The 26855-nt window shown below is 40.8% G+C and overlaps 1 protein-coding gene and 1 pseudogene across 1 annotated transcript in view; both read right to left on the reverse strand.

Moving 5' to 3' along the window:
- Positions 1-3886: 3886 nt before the first annotated feature.
- The window catches only part of LOC147203508 (glutamate receptor ionotropic, kainate 2-like), a 141954-nt gene continuing 118985 nt past the window's right edge, over positions 3887-26855 (reverse strand). The window contains exons 15-17 of the mRNA XM_086113181.1: positions 22296-22546; positions 22032-22059; positions 3887-8700 (exon numbers count right to left, since the gene is read on the reverse strand). Of these exons, the coding sequence (XP_085969307.1) occupies positions 8453-8700; positions 22032-22059; positions 22296-22546 (527 nt within the window). The 3' untranslated portion in view covers positions 3887-8452. The remainder of the gene's footprint in view (positions 8701-22031; positions 22060-22295; positions 22547-26855) is intronic.
- Positions 9308-10645, reverse strand: LOC147203509 (uncharacterized; annotated as a pseudogene).

The following is a 26855-nucleotide window of genomic DNA, read 5'->3' on the forward strand; positions in this document are numbered from 1 at the left end:
TTCGAGTGACACCCATGCTTGACGCTAGTCTAGATAGATAGAAATGGGACTGCCATGAAAATTTTGGCGAGGGCAATCCAGAGTCTGCCTATCTATGCAGCACCAACATTATTATCGTGGGAATACAATACTCTTTGGTAACATTTTACACAGATACTGTATGCTTCCATATTGTCTAAAAGCTCGTTATGAATTAATTTGCATTTTTGTTTCAAATCATTTCTGTCGAGCGGAAACTGGAGTCCACAGCTCCCGTTTTCAGTTTTAACAGTGCATTTGGAGTCATTGTGGCAAAGTTACTCAGCATCATGATTGAAACACATTACTTCACTGGCAGTAAAGTGTGTGATGGTTTAAAAGCCTCTTCCTTGAACACATATGATGCATTTCCCAAGAACAAGGTACAAGTTATGATGATAACACCCTTGAGGGGTCGTTTGTGAATGTGTAGTAAATGACCGTAAAGTGTATGGTGAGGTGCTATAATGTCAGAGCTGCTCGAGTATTTACAGTACAATTGGTTTTGGTATCAGTTGGTGTGGAAAAACAAGGAGACTTATCTGGTGATGCAGCAGGTACTCTCGCTTTGACGCATTGTAATAATACCGAATAAATTAATGCATTGATGTATGCTTTATGGGTTGCATGGCCGACTGGTTAGCACATCCGCCTTACAGTACAGAGGTCCAGGGTTGGAGTTAGGCTGCAGCCATCCTGTGTGGCATTTGCATGTTCTCATCGTGCCTGTGTGGCTTTTCTCCAGTTACGGGTTGCTCCCACATTCCCAAAACATGCATGGCAGGCTGATTGAACATTCTAGATTGTCCCTAAGTGCGATTGTGAGTGTGAATGGTTGTTTGTCGAAATGTGTTCTGCAATTGGCTGCCAACCAGTTCAGGGCAGACCCCAACTATTGCCCAAAGACAGCTAGAACAGGCACAAGCATGTGATATATAAATATATATACCGGTCTATATTTATCTCCCTCATGTTAGGGTCCTCCACCAGAGGCCTGCAAGCTTGAGGGTTCTGTATAGGATCTTAGCTGCTCCCAGCATTGCGCTCTTTTGCATGGAGCTGCGGGATGTTCCACGTATCTGAGCCATCCATCCATCTTGGGGGTTACTGCCTCCAGTCCCCCAATCACTCCTTGCAACCCTGTTGCCTTTACTTTCCACATCTTCTGTCGTTCTTCCTTGGTATTTCTGCAGCTTTTCGTGTTCCATTTTCCGGATGTTGCTGTACAGGATTGTGATATTTATCACCAATGCAGTTTTTTTAATGTTTATACACCACCACTTTGTCAGGCTGGTCGTGATCATCAATTTGTTTGTCTGGCCTGGTAGTTCTGAACCACCTCGTGAGATGTCTGCCATTTTAATTCTGGGACCTCGAATTTATATATTATACATTATTCCTGCTACCAATCCATGTGTGCATTGCTTCTCAGCATCTTTCTCTGGCAAAAAATAAATGATAAGTATGTGAATATTATTAATAAACATTCTTTTTTGTTGTTATTGTATTATTATTTACATATTTTTATTAATCAGAAATGCCTTTCATATTTTGCCAGTCAAGGGATGACACATCATATATACAACTTCCAAGGTCAAGAGTGTTTTTGTATTAAACAGCTATAAAAGAAACCGTTTCATTCTATTCGTGATAATTGATTTTTTTTTGTCCCCAACTTTCTGATCATCTCAAATTAGTGCTGCTTCACTCTGTTTAAATGAAATGTTATAACAGTTAGGCTGCCCTACCAAATGTTTTGCCTCCGCTGTGAATTTGAGCTTAGCCCCTGCAGAGTTATTGGATTGTTGGAGCATATGAGACATTGTTTTTCTTTTTTATAAGGAGATGGAGGCAAGGTAGTGGAAAGACAACAAGACTACAACGCCTCAAGAAAGTCAGCAACCACAGAGAGGAAAAAGGCCAGTTCCTCAAGCTACATTTCTGCACCTGTATGAATAACCCATGCAGAATTCATAATGCATGATCAAAGTTACGAGGGATATCCTGCCTGTCAGTTTTGGTTACTTTTATTTTACTGACTGGTGAGGATTCAGCAAATTCATGCTTCAATTGACTGACTCGAGTGTGCTAGTATGTTTGTGTGTGGAGCTACTTCACTGTCAATAAATGTTGAAATAACACACTCATTAATTTGATTAGAAATTCCTATTTATTTCATTCTTGTGTTGTGATGCACACATAAATTTGTATGGTCCAAAATAATCCCAGTCGACACTCCTGTAGTGCCGGAATTTATTCAACCTCTCCCATGGATTACGGATAACAGCAGAATAGTCTTGCACACAAGGGTAACTTTTTGGCCAAATAATCACAACACTTGTGAGATTTTCGCTAAACTGCATCGATAATCGAATCTAAATCATAAAAATCTTATTAATTCCCATCCCTATTCAAAAGCTCTATAACTGCAAGAAAATGCCCTCTGTGTTATCTAGATCTTCATCATCCCACAAAAAGACTCGCCAACTCGCTTTCCGAAGTGACTGTAACAATTCACCTGAGATCCACTCACTGCTCTCTTACAAATGCTATCAACTAACAAAAAGCTTTCACTTGCAATGAATACTGACCAAACTATCACAATTGATATTTTTGCCACTCTACATGAGAAGGATTCATGTCAATGAATATTTTCACCAGTTTTCAAAACAGCTGTGATGAAATGCTCGTTTCTGCGTGCAAAAACAATCTCGTGAGTAGCCCTTCAGCTCTGCCTGTCCAGGCCTTATGTCTATGTCACCTAAATCAAACCCTACAATATAGCGGAGCTGCAGCTGCCTCATTATTTTCCTTACTTACTGTGTTTGTTCTATTTCTCTCACTGTATACTAGAACCTGAAATGGGTAGGGTCGCTACAAATTACATGATATTAGATCATTTTTATTAGTCCCACAATGAGGACATTTGCGTCGTTTCAGCAGCAACAGTGGTTGCAGGAAACGAAAAAGAACAAAGGAATAGCATCCAGACTGGGGTGGATCCCGGTGGAGGCTGCTCTGCACAGTGAGAAGTCCACCCTATCTCTGTTGTGGTGGTCTCTGTGGCAGCATCATCTGTGACTGTGCGACTGTGGGCTGTGGCACCTCTCGGTGCCAATGATTTCCCACAGGTTGTCTTTCATCGCAAGGATCTTTATTGCCTTTCCATGTCTGTACGCTCACTTAACGCGTGTGTGTGTGTGTGTATTGTCATAAGTATACATATGGGTGTGTTTGAGTGGGATAGGGGAGGTGGGTGTCTTGTGTTTTAAATGTTCTATTTTTTATCACTGTAACACACTATGTGTTGCACTTTTAACCAAGGTAATCATGCGACATTCAAAACTTGGCTTGACAACAATTGAGTTCGTGCAGCTTTCAAACACTTGCCGGACGTGTCTGTTGTGATCAATCAATGCTGTTTTTACATGATTGTGGGAATGCCTTACTGCCAATTTGATCCCCCAGAGCTATTGGTCTCCGAGTTCTATAGATTCTCAGCAGTCTGTACACCACTGGTTTCTGAGACCGATTTACCACCCTGAAAAACGAACATCATTCTTGAATGTTTCCAGCCACCAAGTGACCAGAGATTGCAGCCATGTTCATTTGATTTTGCTGCACCGTCTGTATTTTTGTGTTCATTGAAAATGATGACCTGGTCTTGCTTCGTGATGACACAGTGATCTTTTTTGCATACCGTTTTGCATCCAATGGCACTGTAACAATATGTTAATTGCTTTCTCCAGCCATAAAACCCAGTGATGTTCCTGTAAAGGATAACTTTAAGTGGCTGCAGTTACTTTTGCTAAGCATTAGAATTAGGCTCATGTTGAATCCATACCCATCCAGTCAAAAAGAAAGCAAATTAGGTGAACATTGTACTTTATTTGCTTTGAACTTGTGCATCAACTTCAAAGGGTAAACAGTGCACTGAATTTAGTTTTCACAACAAATCCATGTTTTCTTGAATACATTAAAATAAATCACGTTGGCTTAACTCTGAATCGTAAGTATCATGAATTAGGCTCACAAAACGATTAGGCATCTTGTTAAGATTTTCGTCTTTTGTGGAAATACATCCTGTTTTTTTCCAACTATGTTCTCGATATTCATCTGTCATGTGAATTAAAAATATTTCTATTATATTTGTAGTTGTTTTTTTTTAACACGATAAAAAAGGTTTTCTTCTTCAAAACATCAATGGGTCACTCTGTGGTAAAAAGAGAGCATCCCAAAGTGAGGACATTTACTGCAGCTCTCATCTTTATGAAAGTCAGCTCAGTGTTTAGGATAGCCTTTTGACTACCAGTCTGGAGTACCATACAGCAGGGGCGTAGATGGGGAGGTTTACAGCCATAAAACGATTTAGTTCCTTTTTCAAGTCGTAACATTTTTTTTTTTTGACAAATGCAGGCCTTGACATTAACACCCAACAACACGTCAATGCGTTTGAATTTCTGCAGTGGCAGCTGACGATTCACTTTGCTGCGTTTGGTATTTGGATACACATTATAGTGCTAAAATGGATCATCTTTGATCTGTGAGCCATATGAATAACTCTGCACGCTTCACCATGCATGGTTGGTGAATTTAAAAACAAAACGAAACTGTGTGTTCACGCGAAGGCAGCATTTTTAGTCAACACTCACGAGTCAAGCACTGGAAAGGAGCAGAGGAACTTGAAACCCCTCCTGTGAACTGTCAGTACCAGAACACTTTTGATGGGAGATCATTCAGTCAGCACAGCACGCGCACGCATACACAATCGCACGCACACAAACGCTCTCATAAAATCTTCTAAAAGCGATATGCCACGACGGCTACACACGCTCACAAACATTCAATACTAAACAATTATTTCCAGGGCAGACATCACGGTAGTTAACATTTAAACTCATGCTTTAGAAGAGTTGAGATGGTATTCTGGGCATTTTCCTGTGTGTGACGGCAATGTTGGTGTCCATCCACTCGGTTAGGTCACATCCATCAAACAGCAGCTGAACAAACCGGGCCTTTTATTTTATGGAGCATTGTACGCCTGTGGTCAAAAAACGCATTTCTCACAGTGGAGAATGAATGCTCGCATATTGCTGTGGAGGTGCCAAATGCTAGCTTTTTAAGCGGTTCGGTTAGCCTACTGATTATCAGATGCATGAATGGTACTTGGACAGGAAATTTTTCCCACTTTCATTTTGTTTTCGGTTCTCTTTTTATCTTTATGTCAGATCTGTTAGACCGAATATGGAACTTAATTGTGCAAAACCCTTATCCTCCCACAACAAAATTGTGGCTGGTGAAAATGTCAAGTGAGTAGTAACTCTGGAAAACCTTGAGCCACGGTGGCTGTTGAGCAAAGTTAATGTCAAGCCCTGCTTGAATGTATCCTCAACATTTGTCACACAGACGATTAATCACGTGGACAGCAGGTGAGACAAACACATTTGCTTGTTGCCGGTCCAAAAACCATGTTGTATTATTCATGCTGGCATGTACTTATTCTGGGTATGTTGATCCTAGTTTCTCGTGTTGTGGTATTAGTGTTTCCTATTTCAAATTGTCAAAAATGTCAGCTGATGTTGATCGGTTCTCAGTCTAAACTGATGGCCATGAAAGTTTTGCTTTGCTAAAAGCCATTTGGTCTGATTTCATGTAGGACTAAAGCATTCAGTATTCACATGGAAAAAAAAGCCTCAAAACCTTTTCATTCACTTTTACTTTGAGTGCAATAAATTTGTTGGATAGATTTGTATTTAACCAAAGTTTTGTGTTCAGTCTTGCCATTAGACATGTAGGGCCATATCCCCCCGGTCCCCCTCCTCTTCGTGCTCAAATCAATTTTTTAATAGATGCTTGCACATTTTCAAGGCATGCCGATTCTCCTGTCCAGACTTCTGACAATGCATAACCACCAAAGAGGTACGGATTGCTGAAGTCTAAAAGTCCACGGTGGCCCTAATTTCGGGAGCGTGACGCTTTCATGAGAAGTGAATTCCATAGGGATCTATTTGGATAATGTGAAACTAAATTGTTTAGTGGATCCGAACGTTATATTAATCGTCGCCAGGAATGTGTGCACGGCTCATTGAATAATAATAATAATGTGCATCACTTTCATATTTTGCTTTTCTGGCACACGTAAAGACGCTTCACCGTGAGTACATCAATATGTGTGATACCGAAGGCAAGGTTAGCAGAGTGTCTTGCCCAAGACACGACGACGCGACACGGATAACGAACGACCCGCTTTACCCCCTAAGTCACGGTCGCCTCATCTAACAGGTTACTTTGAAGGAGCATGTGGGTTTTTTTGCACTCTGTATTTAATAAATCGAATCAAAGTAATTAATCTGAGTATTATGCTTAAGACTGAATGTCTGTTTTGAGCCAGTACAAAGCAATTGGGTGTTGATCAGATTGCCTAATGCTGCATCCACGTGGTCAAACACACATAAGCAAAAAAAAAGCTGCTGGCCCTGACCCCTTTTTCACCAATTAAATCTTTCAGGGACATCTTCTCATATTATTGGGTTACAGGGTGCATGAAAGGGTTAATCGAATCGAATATCAAGGTTTCAGCCGTCGGCGGAATGCAGTAGGGATACATTATGGCCATTGGACAGTCGGTGAGCATATAATGGCCAGGTGTGCCCCCCTCCCCCCTCCCTACCTCCGCGTCAGCACAAGGATGCCACTTGACAGAAACGTTGCAGATGAAATCAATCAAAATGTGCAATATGACTGATCGTACTTCAGCCTCTGGAGTGCTTAAGAGGAAAAGGTGCTTAAGTCTTTGGGAGAATAAGCACTTGACGAAATTTGACAGGCTGAATTTGCCCTGATTTGACGGTCGTTCTACCCAGAGTGCGTCCATTCCATGAAGACGCATTCGTGACACAATTGGTATGGCGGGAGCATCTGCGCAGCCATGAACATGCGTTGCTACGCCCCTTTCTGACTTGAGCACAATTGATACAATATGCCCTTTAGTTATTTGGCTATTCAAGATTTACTGTCATTGTGTTTTACCTTATGCAGTTTGGTTATTTTTAAGAAGTTGAACCTTGAGAGAATTATCATTTGCTCATAGAGGTTGTCTTAAGCTACGTTTGCATTACGTTTCTGCTGCTCATAGCAGCCCCATTTATCCGAAATCTAGTGTGTTGTGGGATTTTAGCCTTTTTTTTTTTGTTACACGACCATCCCGTTTAGTCTACGGTGGCCTGAAAACTGCCGCAGCCACCAAGAACATTGTAAACGTAGCTTGACTCCTGAACAATCTGTCCCCACACTTCTGAAATGATGGCTACGCCCCTGCCCTACGACCGTGAATGACACTCCTGATGGTGAAGTTCATGATGGTAAAAACCAAGACAAAATGATGGTTCCCTTTGTACAAAACATATTTTCTTACAAATTGTAAATGCACATAAATATTAGATTTGTCGTAAAGAAAATGAAAAAAAGCCACAAGAGACATTACACAGAGCATATTGTCAGAAACTTTAGCATACTCATACACACGTGAGCTTGAGATTTGCTGCCGCAGTGAAAATCCCGTCTTTATAAACAAAGAATTTCATAAATAAAACAATAAATACTTGAATAAATACAATTTCTTTGCGTGTGATTGCCGTGGATTAATGGAGCTGTGCCAATCACATCCTACGATTCCTCTAAATTGAAGGTAATGGTGTATGCGCTTCATTTAATCCCGAGTTACGACTACAGGCGGATACAATACATGGAACTCGACAGCTTGCTATATCAGCGCTAAACCATGCATCCTTTGGTTATATTTCTGCATCCTTCCCATACACTACATTTAAAGACTAAAAGTTGTAGTACTCTGAAACACAAATAAAATATCACTTATTGCCCGATGGATGAGATCTTATTTTTTCCTCAATTAATTACACGTTATGTGACAAAGAAATACAGTGCTTCCCCCACACAAATAGAAATCAGCTGCACTCATTGCAGTCCTTGAGGCTTGGGGCTAACGTGAGTTGAGAGCCTTTTTGCTCCTTCTATCTATGTTTCAAAACAGACAAAACCTTTGTTGTTCGTTTCCAGTCCTCTCTATGTAATTTACCTACGGCCATAGCAAAGAAATCTGTGATTAAGATGTTCACGTTGCCGCTGCTGTTTAAGTAACTTAATATGACGATGACAGGGTCCATTCCACCATTGTTAAAAATGGAAAATTCCAACCTCTGCCATTAAAACTCCACTGCCTGTACTTTGCGCCTTATTATTGTGATAGGAGTCATGAGGTAACTAGCTGAAATTTCTCCTAGGCTCAAGTTATTTCCACAGGAAATATTATTGAATCCAAGTTAATCTTTAATACGAATGACTTCTTGTCAATGCACTCTCAAGCAACTCTCTCTGCTCAATGTCAAAAATAACCCAAAGTGTACTTCCCTCCCTTTTACCAGTTTCCCCCACGGTTGTTCCAAGTGTCTCTACATGCCTCCTCATTGCGGAGGTGAGGGTGAGAAAGTGATTCCCATTTCATGCCATGGTCTCTTTCCCTGGCAGTCTGCGGTCGTTGAAGGTGTGCATGTTGATAACCTCCTCCGTTTTCACCATGACGGGCGGCTGAGGCTTGTGTTTGGGCCTGCGCTGGCACTTCAGTGACAGCCTCAGTTCGTCCACCATGACTCTGCAGAGGGACCTCTGAAGTTGAAAAAAAAAGGAAAAAAAGGAGGGGGAGACAATAGAACAGAATTGACTTGAGACTTTGCTGCTGTTCACATCCTATGATCAATCAAACTATTCAATGTATCTTAATTTTATAAAGGTTGAGAATGAGGATGTGTTGGGATGACTCGATGTTATGATCTTGAAAGTATTGGTGTTTGGTGGGGGGGTTGCATTTGATATGGATGGCAGAATCATGGGTGGATTGAATCGTAATTTATTTTTCTTTGATCATTTCATTTCATGAAGAGGGTCAAAATACAGGGCACAAGTATTCACATGTTTATGTTACATACACACAACACCCCTTGACATGATTTGTTTTGTTTTGTTTTGGGGGGTTTGACCCCAAAAAGTTTTAAAATTTATTGACACGCATGAAGTATTCACAGCCTTTGCTCAGTATTTTGTTGATACACCTTTGGCAGTAATTACAGCTTCAAGTCTTTTTGAATATGATGCTATAATCTTGGCACACTTATATTTGGGCAGTCCATCCATCCATCCATCCATTTTCCGAACCGCTTAATCCTCACTAGGGTCGCGGGGGGTGCTGGAGCCTATCCCAGCTGGCTTCGGGCAGTAGGCGGGGGACACCCTGAATCGGTTGCCAGCCAATCGCAGGGCATATTTGGGCAGTCTCACCCATTAATCTTTGCAGCACCTCTCAAGCGCCATCGGGTTGGTTGGGGAACATCCTTGCAAATCTCTTCAGAGATGTTTGATCTGATTCAAGCGCAGGCTCTGGTTTGGCCACTGAAGAACATTCACAGAGTTGTCTTGAAGCTGCACTTTCGTTGTTTTGGTGATGTGCTAAGGGTTGTTGTCCTTTTGGAAGGTATACTTCGGCCCAGTCTGAGGCACTCTGAACACTCTTGAACAGGTTTTCATTGCTGCGTTCATCTTTCCCTCGATCTTGACCAGTCTCCCAGTTTCTACTGCTGAAAACATCTTCATCACATGATGCTGCCATCACCAGGGTTCCCTGTCAGGATAGTAGTGCTCAGGTGATGAGCAGTGTCTGGTTTCCTCCCAACATGACGCCTGTCATTCACAGCAAAGAGTTCAATCTTGATCTCATCAGACCAGAGAATTTTCTTTCTCATTGTTTGAGAGTCCGACAGGTGCCTTTTGGCAAACTTCAGGCAGGATGCAATGTGCCTTTTACGAAGGAGTGGCCTTTGTCTGGCTACTCTTCCAGACAGACTTGATTGGTAGAGTGCTACAGAGATGGTTGTGATTCTCAAGGTTCACCTCTCTCAACAGAGGACCACTGGAACTCTGACAGAGTGAACATCCGGTTATCGGTCACCTTCCTAACTTCAACTCCGTCTTCCGCTCCAATTGCTCAGTTTAGACTGGCGACCGGCTCTCGGAACTTCTTCCATTTACGGATGATGGAGGCCACTGTGCTCATTGGAAGCGTCAAAGCAGCATGAATGTTTCTGCATCCTTCCCCAGATTTGTACCTCGAGACAATCTAGTCTCTGATGACTACAGACAATTCATTTCATTCTCGGTTCATGCTCTGACATAAACTGTAAACTACGGGACCTTATACAGGTCTGTGCCTTTCCAAATCATGTCCAATCAAGTGAATTTACCTCAGGTGGACTCCAATCCATTACAGCTGGAAGAACTCAAGGATGATCAGTGGGAACATGATGCACCTGAGCTGAATTTTGAGTTGAGAAGCAAAGGCTGTGAAAACCGTACATGTGATTTCTTATTTATTTATTTATTTTAATAATTTTGAATGAATTTGAAAAAATATATATACACATGGGTGGATGGCTCAGATACGAGGAACAACATCCGACAGCTCCGTGCAGAAGAGCGCAATACTGAGAACAGCTAAGATCCTGCGCAGAACCCTCAAGCAACCAGGCCTCTGGTAGAGGATCCTAAGCTTTATATACATGTATATACCTGTATATATATATATATATATATGAAACCATTTTATTTAGGTTAAAAAAAGAATTAGCTACTGTATGTGTGTTATGTATTTAATTTTAACATCTCTTTAATTCCAAATAGCTTTCATCACTCAGCGTGGCCACGCAAATTCAGCCAGTCACAGATGCCAGGAGGCGGGCATGTCATTTCTTAGCTCTGTTGTTGACCACAGACACACTCAACTTTCCTAAACGTCGATACGAGATATACTGCGGTCATTCTCAACCTGTGTTGAGCTATTCTCGTGCTGTGATTTCATATTATGTCAATCCAGTTTGTGTCGATAAGGCAGAATTTGGACAGCATACATGCCAGACAAAAGTGTACAAACAATGTGAGACAAAATAATCATTGCAGTCTGTGGGCACGGGAACTTCAGCAGGAGCACAATGTGAAGTGAGGAACTTGTAGCTGGGAAGTAAGGCGTACCAATATAGCGATAGTTTGAGCATAAGACCCAGCCAGCTGAATGACGGGCAACCATGCATTTTTTTATTCATTAATGTCAGATAAGAAGATGTTATATTTATATTTTATTTGTACAATTTTTGGGGGGTTTAAATTATTTTGTCCAATGAATTTTAGCTCGACCCAGGACACGCTGAAGAGACTATGTCACCCAGCTGGCCTCCGCCAGGAAGAGCTCAAAGAAGTGGCTGGGGAGAGGGAAGTCTGGGCTTCCCTCCTAAAGCTGCTGTCCCCGCGACCCGACCCCGGATAAGCGGTGGAAAATGATGGATGGATGGAATTTTAGCTCTGATGGGGGTCAACTGTAAATATGCAATTCAAAGTATTTTGCACCGTGAGTACTGAATGAATTTCCCTTTTTTAGTTAACTACACAAATAAAGTGCCCTCCCTCCCCCCACAGTATTTCAATTTATTGAGATGTATCTGTACATACTTACATATACCCATTTATGCACAAATGCATCATCATATGTGGTCATAGATGAAAACCAGAACCACACTGTAGCCATTCATTTACCCCCACTCCCCATCTGTAAAATTAAATGGCACCGCAGTGGTTTCGCAGTAAAAGCTATACAGGCTCCAGGCTTTGTAGTGCGCTGGGCCCTCTGTGCTCAGGCTCAGGGGACACATTGCCATCAAATCTGCCTGCTGGTGGTTTGTTGGATTGATAGCAGCAGCTTAGGGTCATTGGATTACAGAGTTTTTATGGTGCTCAACAATCAGCAGCTGTGCCACAGCTCTGAGGAAGAGCCCGTTTCCACCGTGGAGAATGGCAACGTTGTAATGTGATTCAGGAAGTGGGAATTGAAAAGCAAAAAGCTGCATGTAGGCATCATTATACAAATGAATAAAAGCTAATAAATCACTATATCTAGGCATTTACTGATATTTCATCACTCTCAGCTTAAGATGTAACAGTATGACTAATCAGAAAATGTTTTTGTTTTCTCAACAGTAAATCCCGTGTATTGCCAGGTATCTTTGTTTTGTTTGTTTTAAGTGCACCAACAATAATTGCAAATATACAATTGAGACTTGTACTGCATTTTTTTTTCTATTTTTAATAGTTTGAATGCTATTTGGCACGATTGCCAGTCTTGGTAGAGACAACCATAACCATCCTGAGATATTTTAGTTTCGTTTTTCTTGGTTTATATATTTTGGTTTGTTTACCATTCCCAAAGAATTTTTAGTCTCTGATGACGCGTGAGTTCTGTCCAGGCAACTTGGGTCCATTTCCTAATGATGTACACATACTGTACATCAGTATGTATACATACTGTATAACTACAGTATGTAGTTATAGTTAAATGAAATGTTTAAATTAGACCCCTGGTCTGTTTTGACTTTTAGATAGCTAGATAGGTCGGTAGAAAGGTCCTTAATGTTATGCAGAAGTATTGCATTTATATTCAACAGTAACAGTGACTCGCCTGTGACCATGGTGAGGACAAGCAGTTCGGAAAATAGATGGATGGTTTAAGTGACTCGGTTTATTCTTCTCTGCGTGTCCCTGCTGTGATATGACTTGATAGCATGGACAATATCCTCCGATGCAAATCATGGCACAATCATTAACTGCAGAGGCAATTCATGATTCATGAAGCTTATGCAGCTTTGGGTGATATTGCATGTGTTTAATATGTCAGTATTGGGAACAAAAAATATCAAACTAATGCGACACATTTGATAGATTTACAAATACATGCACCTCATGAACAGCAGTGAAATGCCAAATGTAGAAACACGTAACATGAAAAGCAGCCTCTGGTAGAAACCAACAACTTGACTGTCGCGTTCAAGCACTGCTCCTAACACGTGAATGTTATCATAGTCCATCTTTTTCAAACAGCCTTCATATTCAAATTTGATGCTTGAGGGGTTTTCACAGTAAAATGGTTTTGGATACAAAGCATCACTGGTCAGTATCGAATGAGTTCAGAGACCAGCTCTCACTGGCTGCAGATATGTAGTTTACACACGGTAACTACCTAATCTAGACACAATTATTGTTTTTAATGATGTATGATTTTAATTAATTTGAGAAGGAATGTTGATGGCAAAGACAACTGTACTATGTACCAATTGAAAGGGTTGCAATATGTGACAGGAACAGAAAAGAAAAAAAAAAAGAATATCTGTTCACATGTTGACTCCGAAAGGAGGTTTGCGGAAGTTGTAGTCGTAGGCAAAAATCAGTACGGCAGGATTACTTGAATTACCATAGGGAGCTTTGTTACTCGATTGCCCGTCATGACACCTCATGTGGAGGCTAACATGAGTTACTTGTCATCTCCAGTTTTGTTAAGCTTATTTTACTGACACAAAACTTTACACGTGCATATGTGCGCATCCACAAACATGCAAATGTGCAGTCGTGTTGGTGCATCTGTGTGCGTGTGTGCTTGCATGCACATTGGGGGAGATAACATGGGTTCCTCACAGCCGTCCCAATGCCAGAGTGGTCCCTGCGCCCCCAAAGCCAGGTTAGTCTGCAGCAGCCTCAGCAGTAGGAAAGAAGAGTGGAAAAAGAAGCAAGAGGAGGAAGAGGGGGAGGAGGAGTAGCGGGAGTAGAAAGCAGAGGAGGAGCTAAGGAAGGGAGACAATAGAGGGCAGGACAGGAGTGGAGCAGGAAGTGGATCAGGAGAGGGACGAAGGGGATAATTATGGTAATCATGGAAATCTGACAAACTAGCATGGAGATGACAATCCATTTTAAGTCAATGATGCATTTAAATGAGTGGATAATGAGTCCCGCTTTGATAGACTTAAGAATAGTGGGTGGGGTTATATTTTATGCATTTGTTGTAATGTATATTCATCCATCCATTCATTTTCAACACTGCTTATCTTGAACAGGGTTGCGGGGAGTTGCTGGAGCCTATCCCAGCTGATTTAGGGCAGAAGGCAGGCTACACCCTCAACTGGTCGCCAGTCAGTCGCAGGGAAGTTGGAATGTATATTGTTCCTTAATTTATGTTGTATATAGTATAAGCTATGAAGAAAAATTCTAATTTAAAAAAAATTGAACCACTGTACATGGAAAAGTACAGAGCAAAAAGAGCTAAAATATATATTTTTTCAATATTTTGCATCACATGCATAGAATTTCTTCCGTTTCCTGGCGCACTCCGACAGGATTTTCTTTTGGCGAGAGCTTCAAAAATCAAGAGTTAAAAACTCTAAACAGATGACAATGGGAATTCACATGACTATTAACAGAAACCCTTTCAAAGTTATGACAAGAGCACTGACAAAAAAAAAAAAAAACATGCAAATGGTGACATCAGATCAATTTCTTACATTGCTCATGTAAGCATTTCTTGTAAAAATCAAGATTTGGTTTTGTTTTGAATGACAGGCCCATAGAATGACCGTAACAGCAAATTTCATTATTTAATTTTAAGGATACATGGTTATTGTATAGGTTTATGTGTAATAAATAATGAGACAGTGTTTCTTGTGTACAAATTCTGAAAATGGTTAGAGGACATGAACGTAAAAACAATCGGCAAACATTATTAAATTTATTTCAACCCATGTTAATACTCCTTATTTATTTTCTCAAGAGAATTACTTGGATAACTTAGGACCGCATGTGCAAACTTGTGTTAATATGACCAAACATTTTGGGATCTTGCTATCGTTGAATTTGAAACAACTCAATACTCAAGTGAATATAATTTGAAAGCAAAAAAAAAAAAAATAACTTAATAAAAAGTAATAAAGGACAATAAGAATAAACTAAAATAATTTAAAAAAAACAATGAAGAAAAACAATAGAGAAAAAAAACATGGGTTATTCCTGCTGTGCATGCCTTGGCCCCTTAGGGTCAGTGTGGTGCCGTGCATGCATCGAGTGCACACTTATAATGAGATAAGAAAAAAGTTGCGATCGAAATATATAAATATAACAAATTTTTCATCGATTTGGAAGAATGTGTGCTTTTGAGTATTTTTATATTTTTCATGTATGTATGTGTTTCTTAAACGTTTGTGTGCGAATATTCGTTATTTGAAGGGATATCACTCCCGAGAACTATGCTAATTTCCTGTTAGCAAGTCAATAGAATTTTACATTGAATTTGTCATGTTTCGGTTTGTGACCAACAGGTGGCACTGTAGGGCTCGCCCTGAAGCTGCACACCTGTTGGTCATTAGGTCGTTAGCTGTTTAAAAGGACTCCTGGCACGACTACTCGGTGTCGGGTCATTGTTTGTTTGTTTCAGTCATGTTTTGGTCACTGTTAGGTTTTAGCTTCAGTCATGATTTTTGTTTGATACTTTGGATTCATTGTGTTCTTAGAACTTTGTTTGTTTAGGATTTAGTTTTCTCTGTGTTTTTAATCAATACAACTCGTCAAGTTCACCCTGCTCCTGCCTACTTTTTGGGGTCCACCACCACCTCGCAATGTGACAGACTTAGGTTGGCGCTTAGATGATACTCAATTATTTTTAGTTTTATGTTTAGTAATCTCCAACCAGATGTCATTACATTTTACAGCATGCTCAGGGATGGCAGGTTCACATATCCGTTGCACGCTTGCTATGCAAGCGACATCGTGCATGTCACTTATTTTCATGTTTGCTTATAACGTTTTAAAAATCGAAAGAAGTCAAACTCGAAACAATTACATTTTGACTATTTTGCCAGTCGTAGCAAAAACATAATACCTTGAAAAAATGAAACGGTTTATCATTTATGGTACATACCATGAGTGTAGTGAATTAGTGCGTGAATGAATGAATGAATGTAAAGCGTCGTAAAGCATTTGGGCACCGTATTGCATTGCTAAAGCTCTATATAAATGCACTCCACTTACCATCAGTTTAAAAGAGTGTGTAAGGCTCATCCCCAGTACCAAAATGAGGCGATGCTATTTTTGCTTCTGTCTAATGTCACAGAACAGAAGTAATTATAAAATGCAAATTGTCGTGTGCGCTATCAAGCATGTGGAAAACAACAGATACTCAACATTACATTTTTCAAGTCGACACTTTTAGTTACTTAGTTAAAAACAAACAACACGTTCAAAATTCTATATGTCAGCACCCTGAAGCATAAAATGTATAGATTTTTGGTGATAGTTTATTTTCACAGATAAGCTTCATGCTGACTGGAACATCAATGTGGATCACTTGCTTGGCTTCTGTGCGGGTATCATGTGTTCAATTCTCAATTTGTGTGGTCTAACTAAGTGGCTGTCTGCTGTGCCTTTCTAAAAGAGAGGAAAAGGCTACATGAAAGGAGAGATTCACCACATACTTTTTTATGATGACATCTTTTGCATGTGAAAAAGTACCGGTAATTGTTCCATCCTAGTTAAATCATATATTTAATTATTCACTACAGTTTTGGAAAATGAATTAAATGTTAATGGCCATGCCTGATTACCACCGGCTTTGTCGAATCAAGAATTCACTTAAATAGTGCTGGTCAGAAAATTGAAGAAGGCTACATGATCTGAATAAACAAAACAAAAGAAAAAAAAATCTTCAAAGCTAGTAGAAATACAAGAACCAATTTGAAAAAGGTTACAATGTCATTTCCGAGGCACGCTGCGAGGGGGAATTGAATTGTTCAGCGACATTTGGTTATGTTGCTCTGTGGCTGGTTTTACTAACCCAGCGATTTGCAACAATCCAAAGAGATAATGAAAAGGTCGTTTAACTTCTTGGATTCTTCTTGAAAGAATATGTTCTTCTTCTTCCTCACAGAGGTGTCTAACAGGGTTGTGCACACAACCTTGAATGCCACCTTCAGAAAATCTCTTTTTGTGACTGGACGAGTTTTAAAAGTAACATTGTTTTATCTGCTTATGTTGATAATAATAAGAGACCTGAAAAATGCCAGTGCATTAATGTCCTGGTAAATAATAAAAAAAAAACATTTTCTGTTGTGTCCTCAACAGAACTGGGGATAGAGAGAAGGGCTCCCGTTCTTCCATAAAAATCCAGTCTAGTGTGTTAATATGCTGTTATCCATCCATCCATCGAATTTCCGATCTGCTTATCCTCCCTCACAAGGGTTGTGGGGGTGCTGGAGCCTATCCCAGCTGTCTTCGGGCACGAGGCAGGGGACACCCTAAACCGGCTGCCACCCAGTTGCAGGGCACACATAGTCGAACAACCGTCCGCGCTCACACTCACACCTAGGGACAATTTTGAGTGTTCAATCAGCCTGCCATGCATGTTTTTTGGAATGTGGGAGGAAACCGGAGTACCCAGAGAAAACCCACACAGGCCCGGGGAGAACACGCAAACTCCACACAGGGAGGCCGGAGCTAAAATTGAACCCGGTACCTCTGCACTGTGAGGTTGACGCGCTAACCACTGGACCTCCGGGTCGCCAATATGCTGTCAATGTTCATTATTTTAGTAATTTGCGAAAGTCCTATTGTTTCCTCAGTGATGCTTCTGAATGTCATTAGCTGTTGTGTTTGTAAACGCGTTTCGGTGCTGTGTTTTTGTACATTCAGTTGCTTTCTGTATGTAAATAAAGCTACTTTGCCTTCCCTTGCCTGAAATAACCTTGTGGCATCTTGAGCAAATATACACTGAAAAATGTTTTTTCTGGCTTGGAATGATTTGGATTGGGTGATATAGTCGGTATGGTTCTTACCCAGAGATGATGGGGCTCTGACCTGAGCCTTGTCCACCTGGTCAGCCGAACAGCTACTTTTAGGATCCAGTGTGTTCAAAAATATCTTACAGGACTTCCAGACTTAGTGTAGTGAGACATGGCCAAGTGCAGCTCACTGTGTGTGTGTGTGTGTGTGTTTTGGAGGACAGTGGGGGGTGGAGTGGACCCTGGATCTCTGGAGGGGAAAACTGTCTGCAGCAGAGATGTACCTCCACTTGCAAGTAGTTTAAGGAAGACGCTCAACCTTACCCCCAAATATGACTTTCCTGATCTCTACCTGATGCCTGATTTCAAGGATCTTGGTGAATGTACCTGTATGCTGACAGACTGGAAGGCAACCCCCAAAGCCCCGTAGAAAACTTTGTTCAAGCCACTATGGTCTGTTTTGGAGGGTTTTGCAACACATCCATCCATCCATCCATTTTCTGGTCTGCTTTATCCTCACAAGGGTCGCGGGGCATGTTGGAGCCTATCCCAGCTGTCTTCGGGCAGTAGGCGGGGGGACACCCTGAACCGGTTGCCAGCCAATCGCAGGGCACACAGAGACGAACAACCATCCACACTCTCACTCACACCTAGGGACAATTTTGAGTGTTCAATAAGCCTGCCATGCATGTTTTTTGGAATGTGGGAGAAAACCGGAGTACACGAAGAAAACCCACACAGGGAGGCCGCAGCTGGAATCGAACCATGCACCTCTGCACTGTGAGGTCGACGTACTCAATCACTCAACCACCATCTATTGCAACACATTTTGTTTTTAAATCTGTTGTTCCTGTTTTGTTTTTTATGTGTTCGTTCGGTGGTAAGTGTTCAAGACTAATGGCCAAACCCCACAACTTTTTTGTCGTTCATGACGGTTGGTCTGTCAGACTATCAGATAAATATCGTTCAGTAATTTGCACCGGGGTCAATGTCACACTACAAGCCTGTCACCGCCCAATTGTTACGTGCTTCCATCAAGATTCAGTCTATCGGCCAGATCTGTTGGGGAGGCGGGACAAGTAACTTTCAAAGTCATGTCAACGGAGGCATTATGTGCCTGTGTGTTCAGAAAAGTCCCCCATAAAAAAAAAAAAAAAAGAATAAAGTATGGACTCGTTCCTGGATGGTGGGGACAGGACGGGATGGACCTTTGCTAATCAGCTATTAGCTCTGCAGTGAGCAAATGTCAGATGAGTTGAGATGCTATGGATACTTTCCAATGGTTCCCATTTTGTTCGTCACTTTATAAATACTGTACACCAAATTGTGATTGTGTGTGCCATGTCAATTTCTCGTCATAAGTCTTTCTCTTGGTCAATGCCGAAGGACCAATCTAAGGACGACATAGCACATGTGACACTATGCGGAAAGATACTGACATGCCATACTTTCATCATGGTAGTCATGAAGCATCCCAGACATCAGCCGACCAATTATTGAGTATGTCACACTGGCTACGAGACACTCCATTTGTCCGCGACGTGTCTGTCGGCTCAAAATCGGGCTAAAATTGGCAATATTTTGAACCTCTTTGGGCATTTTTATCTGGTCCAGTGTTATTTAAGGCCAAAGAGACTTGGGCCAAAGATGAGTTGAATGTGCCCACTCTGTTTTTGTAGCCCAGGAAGATGCAAATTGTAGTAGGACTTGCCTATTAGGCAATATAGTGGAACTCAAAGGAAGCCGTGGCTTTATTGGGCACCACAAAATCAAAACTTTAATACACTGCCATGATATAGAAATGAATTATTACTAACAACTCATCAAATGTAAGCACTAAAATTGATTCGGATGAAAAGCAATGGCAGTCATCACTCTTACAAATGACAATAGATTGAAATATTTTTAAAGACACTGTCACTTTTTTGTTTTTGAAAGAAAAAATCTTTTTTTTTTCTTTAATAGCGCACATCATAAACCTGACAACCCACCATAATGATGCTGTGACGTGAAGTGCAGAGGCCAGCCACATACGATGGAAGGAGATCCTAAAATGATTATGTGTGGATTCAAGGATTATGTTTTTGATCAAATCAGGAGAAAGCGAACGGCAACATGCAACTCAAAGCAAATTTTTGATTGTGATGGGGGAAAACTGTTTGTGACCATTAAAACTTTGAACGTCCGGCGAACGTCGTTGCGACCTTTTTCACTCTTTAACGAACCCTGACGATAAAACAACATTCACTACATTTGCAAACACACACAAGCCTCGGCTGCTCAGTGTAATACCGCCTCAAGAAGCCTGACATTCTATCACTTACCATGACTTGATGTCTTATTCACTGACCTTGAACCTGGCTCAGATCTGTTTAGCTGTCAGTGTTATGACAGAAAAGTCTGGTTGAAACATTTTCCCAAATTTTTTTAGACCTTTTTAAAATGGTGCAGTGGATCAAATCGTCAGAGGATGCCTAGCCATGAGCTACTATTACTACTTTTCATCCAACTACATTTTCTTGAGAACGGACTGTCTAAAAAAACGTTTTATAGATTAATGATCAGAGAAGTCTAGCTGAGTGTCTGCAACACTGCTGGTGCAGGGTGAGTAGAGAGAAGAAGGGAGCAATAGGATTTTGTGACTTTTGAAATGGAGCATGCAGCATGAAAATCTTAGTGCATGTGCCTGGTTTTAGCCTGCTGACTGTGTACTACCAGCACTATTATGTTTTATTTCATATTTTGAATCTCTTTGCAAATACAATTCCAGTGAAGTTGGAACATTGTGCAAAATGTAAATTAAAACAGAACACGTTGCTTTGCAAATCTTCTCCAACCTATATACAATTGAATACACTCCAAAGACAAGACACTGAATATTCAAATTGTTGAAAATCGTCCCCCACCCACCCCCCAAATACTACATTCTGTCGATTTGATGCCTGCAACACATTCCCAAAAAGCTGGGACAGAGGCAACAAAGCCCGAAAGTTGAGGAATGCTCCAAAAAATATCTTTGTGGAACATCCCACAGGTGAACGTGTTAATCTGAAGAAGGTGAGTGTCATGATTCGGTATAATGCTCAGTTTTTCACAAGAAGGGAGGGAGCGGGCTTAACCACTTTGTGAACAACTGTGTGAGAAAATAGTTCCAAAAAGAAAATTGTGATTTCATCATCTATGGTCCATAATATCATCAAAAGATTCCGAGAATCTGGAGAAATCTCTGCACTTAAAGGGGCACTGCATTCAAAAGCAGCGTCATTGTGAAAAGAATATTGGCACGTGGCCTTTGGAACACTTTAGGAAACCATCACAGCTAACACAGTTCTTCGCTACGTCGCCACATCTACAAATCGTGTAAAGTAAAAGCCACCCAGAAATGCCACCGGCGCTCTGGACCCAAGCTCATCTGAGATGGAGTGAAGCAAAGTGGAAAAGTGTGTTCTTTTCAAATTGTTTTGGCAGTCATGGATGTCATGTCCTCTGGACCACCCGGATTGATATCGGCGCAACGTTGAAAAGACAGCATCTGTGATGCTATGGGGTTGTGTTGGAGTTCATGGCTTGGGCAACTTGCACATCTGTGAAGGCACCGTTCATTCTGAAAAGTACACAGTGTCCAGGTTTTGGAGCAGAATATGTTGCCAACCAAGCAACACCTTTTTCTGGTCTGTTCCTGCTTATTTCAACAAGACAATGCCATTTCAACATGTGTCGACAAACATGGCTCCGTAGTAAAAGAGTGCAAGTACTAGACCGGCCTGCCTGCAGTCCAGCCCTGTCTACCACTGAAAATGTGATGCACAATATCAAGCGTAAAACATGAAACACCGTGAGGCGCCAAACTGTTGAGCGAGTTTTCCATCAATCAAGAATGGGAAAAGAATTCCACCTACGAAGCTTCAACAGTTACTGTCCTCAGTTCCTAACCGTTCATTGAATCTTGTTAAAATAAAAAGTGATGTCAGACTGTCGTAAACACGCCCCTGTCCCGGTTTATGGGGAAAATTGTTGGGGAAAAAAAGACGTTTATCATTTTGAACATTAACTCTCCCGTCTTTGTCGTGCATTCAATTGGTTGAAAATGATTTGCAAATGATTGTATTCTGTTTCTATCCACGGTTGACATAACATGTCAACTCCACTAGAATTGGGGTTTGCATGTTTGTACTACATCATCTAAAGTGTGACAATCAATGTGTGGCAGTTTTAGATATTGTCAAAGCTTCTTGAGTGTATCTTGAGGTCATTTGCGATGGTGGTTAAAGTCTAGCTTGGATCCATGGTGACAGCAGAATTCCTCACGTTTCTTATCTCGTTGTCGCCATTGGGCCTAAGTGAATAAATGCAAAAAAACCAACCCTTATCTTCCTGCATATTGTAGAGCACTGGAATGATCATGTGAACAATAACAGAGAGTCATGTGCTATTCATTTTGCAAACTTGTGGAATTAGCATTACCATATGTTTCACTTCATTTTGTTTAGATATTTCTGCCATGAAAGTCATTCAAGGCACGCTGGGTAAGAAAATGTTGCTCTTATTCGTTGATATAACAAATGGTCCTACCTTTTCGAATTCGGCGCTTTGCTTGGACTTGTAAAGAAACTCTCCCACTGCCACGAACACGGAAAGCACAAGTCCGGCGGCTAAAACGATGAAGATTCCGCCAATGTTCTGCACCCCGAGGGCACTGGCCTCCTTACTTTCCTCTTCCGGGCAGCCGTTTCCTCGCCACCACCTCTCCTTCATCATGTGCAGCTTGCCTTCCTCCTGAAGCTGCAGGATGGCAATAGTGATCTTGTCTCTGTATGGAGAGCCTGGAGAGCCAGAAGACTGTCTCAGAAATCATGGCATAGCAATCTTAGCTCTTTTTCAAAACTGAAGGAGTGAGGTAGATGCAAACTTGCAAGACAAATCGAATCACATATACCGGTTTGCAATCTCTTCAGTCCTTCTTACCAAGCTTCACATTTGCAAAAACGATCACAATTTATTGTCCCTCGAGACAATAAAGACAGCAGCTATGACAGCAAGGTTGAAAACTAAGATAAAGGAGCTGCTGTATAGATGCCTGTGGATACTCCTGATCTCTGTGGTGACTTCTTCACTTTAGAAATTCCACCATAGATTCTAAAATTATTTCCCTCAACCAAGCCGCAAAGGGTCTATTTCACTTTTTCAATCAGATCTGAAAGCCACGCCAAGAACACTGAATCTCTGACATTAAAATGGGAGGCAGAGCCATAAACCATCAACCCCCCCCCACTCCGTTGAGCCCTCTTTTAAGTTGCCGCCAAGAAAAATGGGGCCATTTTGTCTTGTTGACACTAAAATCCCATTTTCGCCTTATCCCATTGGCAAAACATTACAATCGTTATTTAATGTGCAACAATTTAACATATGGATGGTACACAATATATTTTTCATGTGTGAACAAAGTGTCTAGTGTTGTCTGGTAGTTATTCTTGTTGTAATGTACTGTATATCGAATACTGTATGTATGTACTGTATGTATGTATGTTGTGTTACTTAGTTTGCCTCATAGGAGAAATATGATGTATCCGATTGAGGGTACCACTTATCAAGGATCAGCTCCCCAATTAGAAACAAATGCACTTAAATGCAATGAGACGTTTATTATAAACTATATTATAATATCATGATAAAAGCAAATTATGACACTGACAGATGTTCTATAGGCTTTTCCTGCCATGTTTTTTCTTTCTAGCACAGGGGTGTCAAACTCATTTTTGTCGCGGGCCACTTTGTAGTCACAGTTTCCCTCGGAGGGCCATTGCGACTGTGAAACCATTTCAGTGTTTAATCACCTTCTCGTATTATTACATATACAGTACACCATTAATAGATAACTCATTTTGAAATCAAAAGTCTAGGAGAGTAGTTTGTTCTACTGTTGTTCAAGTTTCTGTAATAATGTAAAACAAGAAAATGCTTGCACTAGCTCAACAAGATGATTTATTGCATATGACAATTTCAAATTCGGCATAGATTTTAGCATGTGTCATGGAAGTTGACCTGGTTGAATTGCTTTCGCAGGCCACATAAAATGATGTGGCAGACTAGATTTGGGCCCGGGGCCTTGAGTTTGACACCTGTGTTTTAGCAGAATCCTATACAATACAATACAAATATCGGCCGCTATTTCAAACTGTTCAGAAGTCCTTCCACCTTGTCTAAAGCTGTAGAAAAGCACCTCCTTTTGTTGATGACCCTTGTTCTATTTGCGCCAACCTTGGTTTAGTCGGACCATAAGAAAATCTCCCAAACCCATGTGAGAAAACTGATGAAACCAATGTTGAACTTTATTCACATGCTTTTTAAATTTTTTTCTTCTGAAATTAAATTGAATCCATCTGTCCGTCCAGCCGCCCGTCCAGCCATATATCAGTCAAGGCTCTCTTTACAAAAACAGAGATAAATCAACCTTGTTTTGTAAGCGACCCGAATTCTCTCATCAATGATTCCTGTCCCACCGGAATGGTTTCTGACCCAAACAGTACCACCACTGCAATAGGGGTTATGCGCAACCAACAAACCAGATTAAGCTATTCGAGGACAGGAGAATGGGACTAACCACCTGTTTTTCATCATCTACTCATCATTACGCAAAGATTATTATTAAAATATTGATCCGGTCATTGTTGTTAACACTTCAGTAAAACAATCACCGTATTGGCCCGAATATAAGACAGTGTTTTTTGCATTGAAATAAGACTGAAAAAGTGGGGGTCGTCTTATATTTGGAGTCTATACATTATACCCATTCACGACGCTAGATGGGGCCAGATATCATTGAAGCAAATGTTGAATTTGACTCTCCAGGCCAAAGTGAACCCCTGTCACGAGGAATAAAAATAAAATAGCGGTAGCACGAAGAAGAAATAAAAAATAGCGGTATGAAAGAAAAGAGAAGAGATAACAGAAAATGGAGAAAAGTATCGACAATCTAGAGAAAAGTGGGTCGAAGATCGGCCAGGTTAACCGGCAGCTGAGGAGAAGTTATGATGTCATTTACATTTCAAAAACCAGAAGCCATTCATTTACGAATGTGATTGCACTTTAGTTTACATATTTAAATGTTCAGATATTAAGATTTGAATGAGGCAAAATAACATGATTTTTCTCTCAAATATATTATAATCATTTGTTTTTGATGAACTGTAATTATTTTCTGTATAAAAATTAATTTGGTGTTCAAAAAGTCTTTTTTCAAACTTGAGTCTTGAAAAAGAGGGGGTCGTCTTATAATCAGGGCCCTCTTATATTCGGGCCAATACGGTATAGAACATTACATGTTATGTGTATGCCATAGCGGTTGTATCAAAAAGGTTTCAACTTGCGCTCTTCCCTTGTTAATGGGGCAAAAAGGTGCCTTGAGATGCCTCCATCTGTCTGTGTGCACTTTCTGCAAGGACATTACTAGCTTCTATGTGTCTAAACATACTGTAGTAGCCGCTGATGTGATGGATTTCAAAGGGTGTGAGCGCATCTGATGCAGAGTGAGGATGAGGAAGAGCAGGGAAAATTATCAGTGAAGGTGTGGAGGAGGAGTGAAGGAGGGGAGACAAACAAAAGAGAGAAGGAAGGGGAAGGAGGAGAGGAACAACTGAGGAAGGAGAGCAAGAAAAGAAGGAGGCCCGAGTGGTGTTTTATACTATACCTGATTGAATATTGAGGGTGTTGGGCAAAGTTGATATGTTTGCATTTTATTTTGTGAAATCAGGACTGTAGATGGTATATGAAACGATGACTGTCGGCCTTGGTCGGTAACTGTTCAGGTTCATGGCAACCTCTTTCAAAGCATATTTTTGCGCGTGTGCAAGCTTTGTTAAGACACTAATATGAGGGAATTACATTGAAATATTTCTAAATGGAGTATCTGTACTGTGGGGAACTGCGTGAATGTGTGTGAGTGTGTGTGTGTGTGTGTGTGTGTATATGTGTGCGTGTGATTGAGAATGAGAGAGAGAGAGGAAGAGCAAGATGAAAGGGGAGGTGGTGACGTTTGGACCACCTGATGGGCTGGTTCCCGCCCTATGTTTGAGACCCCTGATTTAAGGTAAGAGCCCCCTGGAGCACAGGGGACAAAACATGATTCGACAACAATCAACAACAATTATCAAGTGTGGAGAGTCAGTTTAGGAATTGTATTGACTATTCGTGCTAAGGAGCAACTCTAATCAGCTTTTTGACTTGAGGTTGCATTTATTAATCTTACAGGCCGTTCGTTTCTCCCGTCCTTCATCTCTTCCCAAGGGCCTTTGCTATCTCTCTCCCATTTTAGCATGAACAGACAGCATGTTTCAAAAACATCTATCACAACAGTGATGGCAAGTATGAATTGCAATCATGGCTTTGTTATTCACTGCCATCTTCACGACATAACTTCTTTTCAACCATCGAGTGCAGTACGTTATTGTGTGAGGAAAAAAAAATCACTTGCTTCGTGAGCCAGCCTTGACACTGTGCCAGGTCTGTCAGATCCAAACAAATGGAAAGACCTCAGCTGCGACACCATGGAAATGATGAACATGTGCTACGTGTCATGCAGTCACTATCTGTGATGCACAGTCCTAGCCTTCTTATTGACTGTGATATAAGTGACAAGTGACATCGAGGCTCAATCCCGTGCTTTATGACCCCTTCCATCCTGCCCATAAATCCAAAATACTATAGCGTCGTTCTAAATTCCAATTATATTGCAGTAATAATGACACAGCCTTAAAGACAATAAAGAAAAAATAAAAATTACATGAGTTCAGTTCACTCTGATCCAGGAACGCAAGAATTTTGTTTCAGCTATGGAAAAAAATAACAGGAAGGCAATTTTTAAAGATTATTTTGGAAGATAAATTGTTGTCTCTTGAACAAACGAGAAAAGTCCATGTGTCTCAATAACCCTTTGCTGACAGCCTACACCAACATAGAGAAAAATTTTTTTTTTTTTTTTTTTAGACCCTGATACCGTGTTCATTCGTGTTTTGCTTTACCCTCTTTATTTGACTTTTTACTATTTAGATTTTTGCGATTCTCAGTCTGGTCCAATGCCTATACCCCACAAACAGCAGGGGTATTGCATTTCATCCGGGCTCTTTGTCACAATTC

The sequence above is a fragment of the Hippocampus guttulatus genome, chromosome 6 (assembly GCF_054856545.1).
Source record: "Hippocampus guttulatus isolate MCC_2025c chromosome 6, RoL_Hgut_1.0, whole genome shotgun sequence".
NCBI classification, from domain to species: Eukaryota; Metazoa; Chordata; class Actinopteri; order Syngnathiformes; family Syngnathidae; genus Hippocampus; species Hippocampus guttulatus.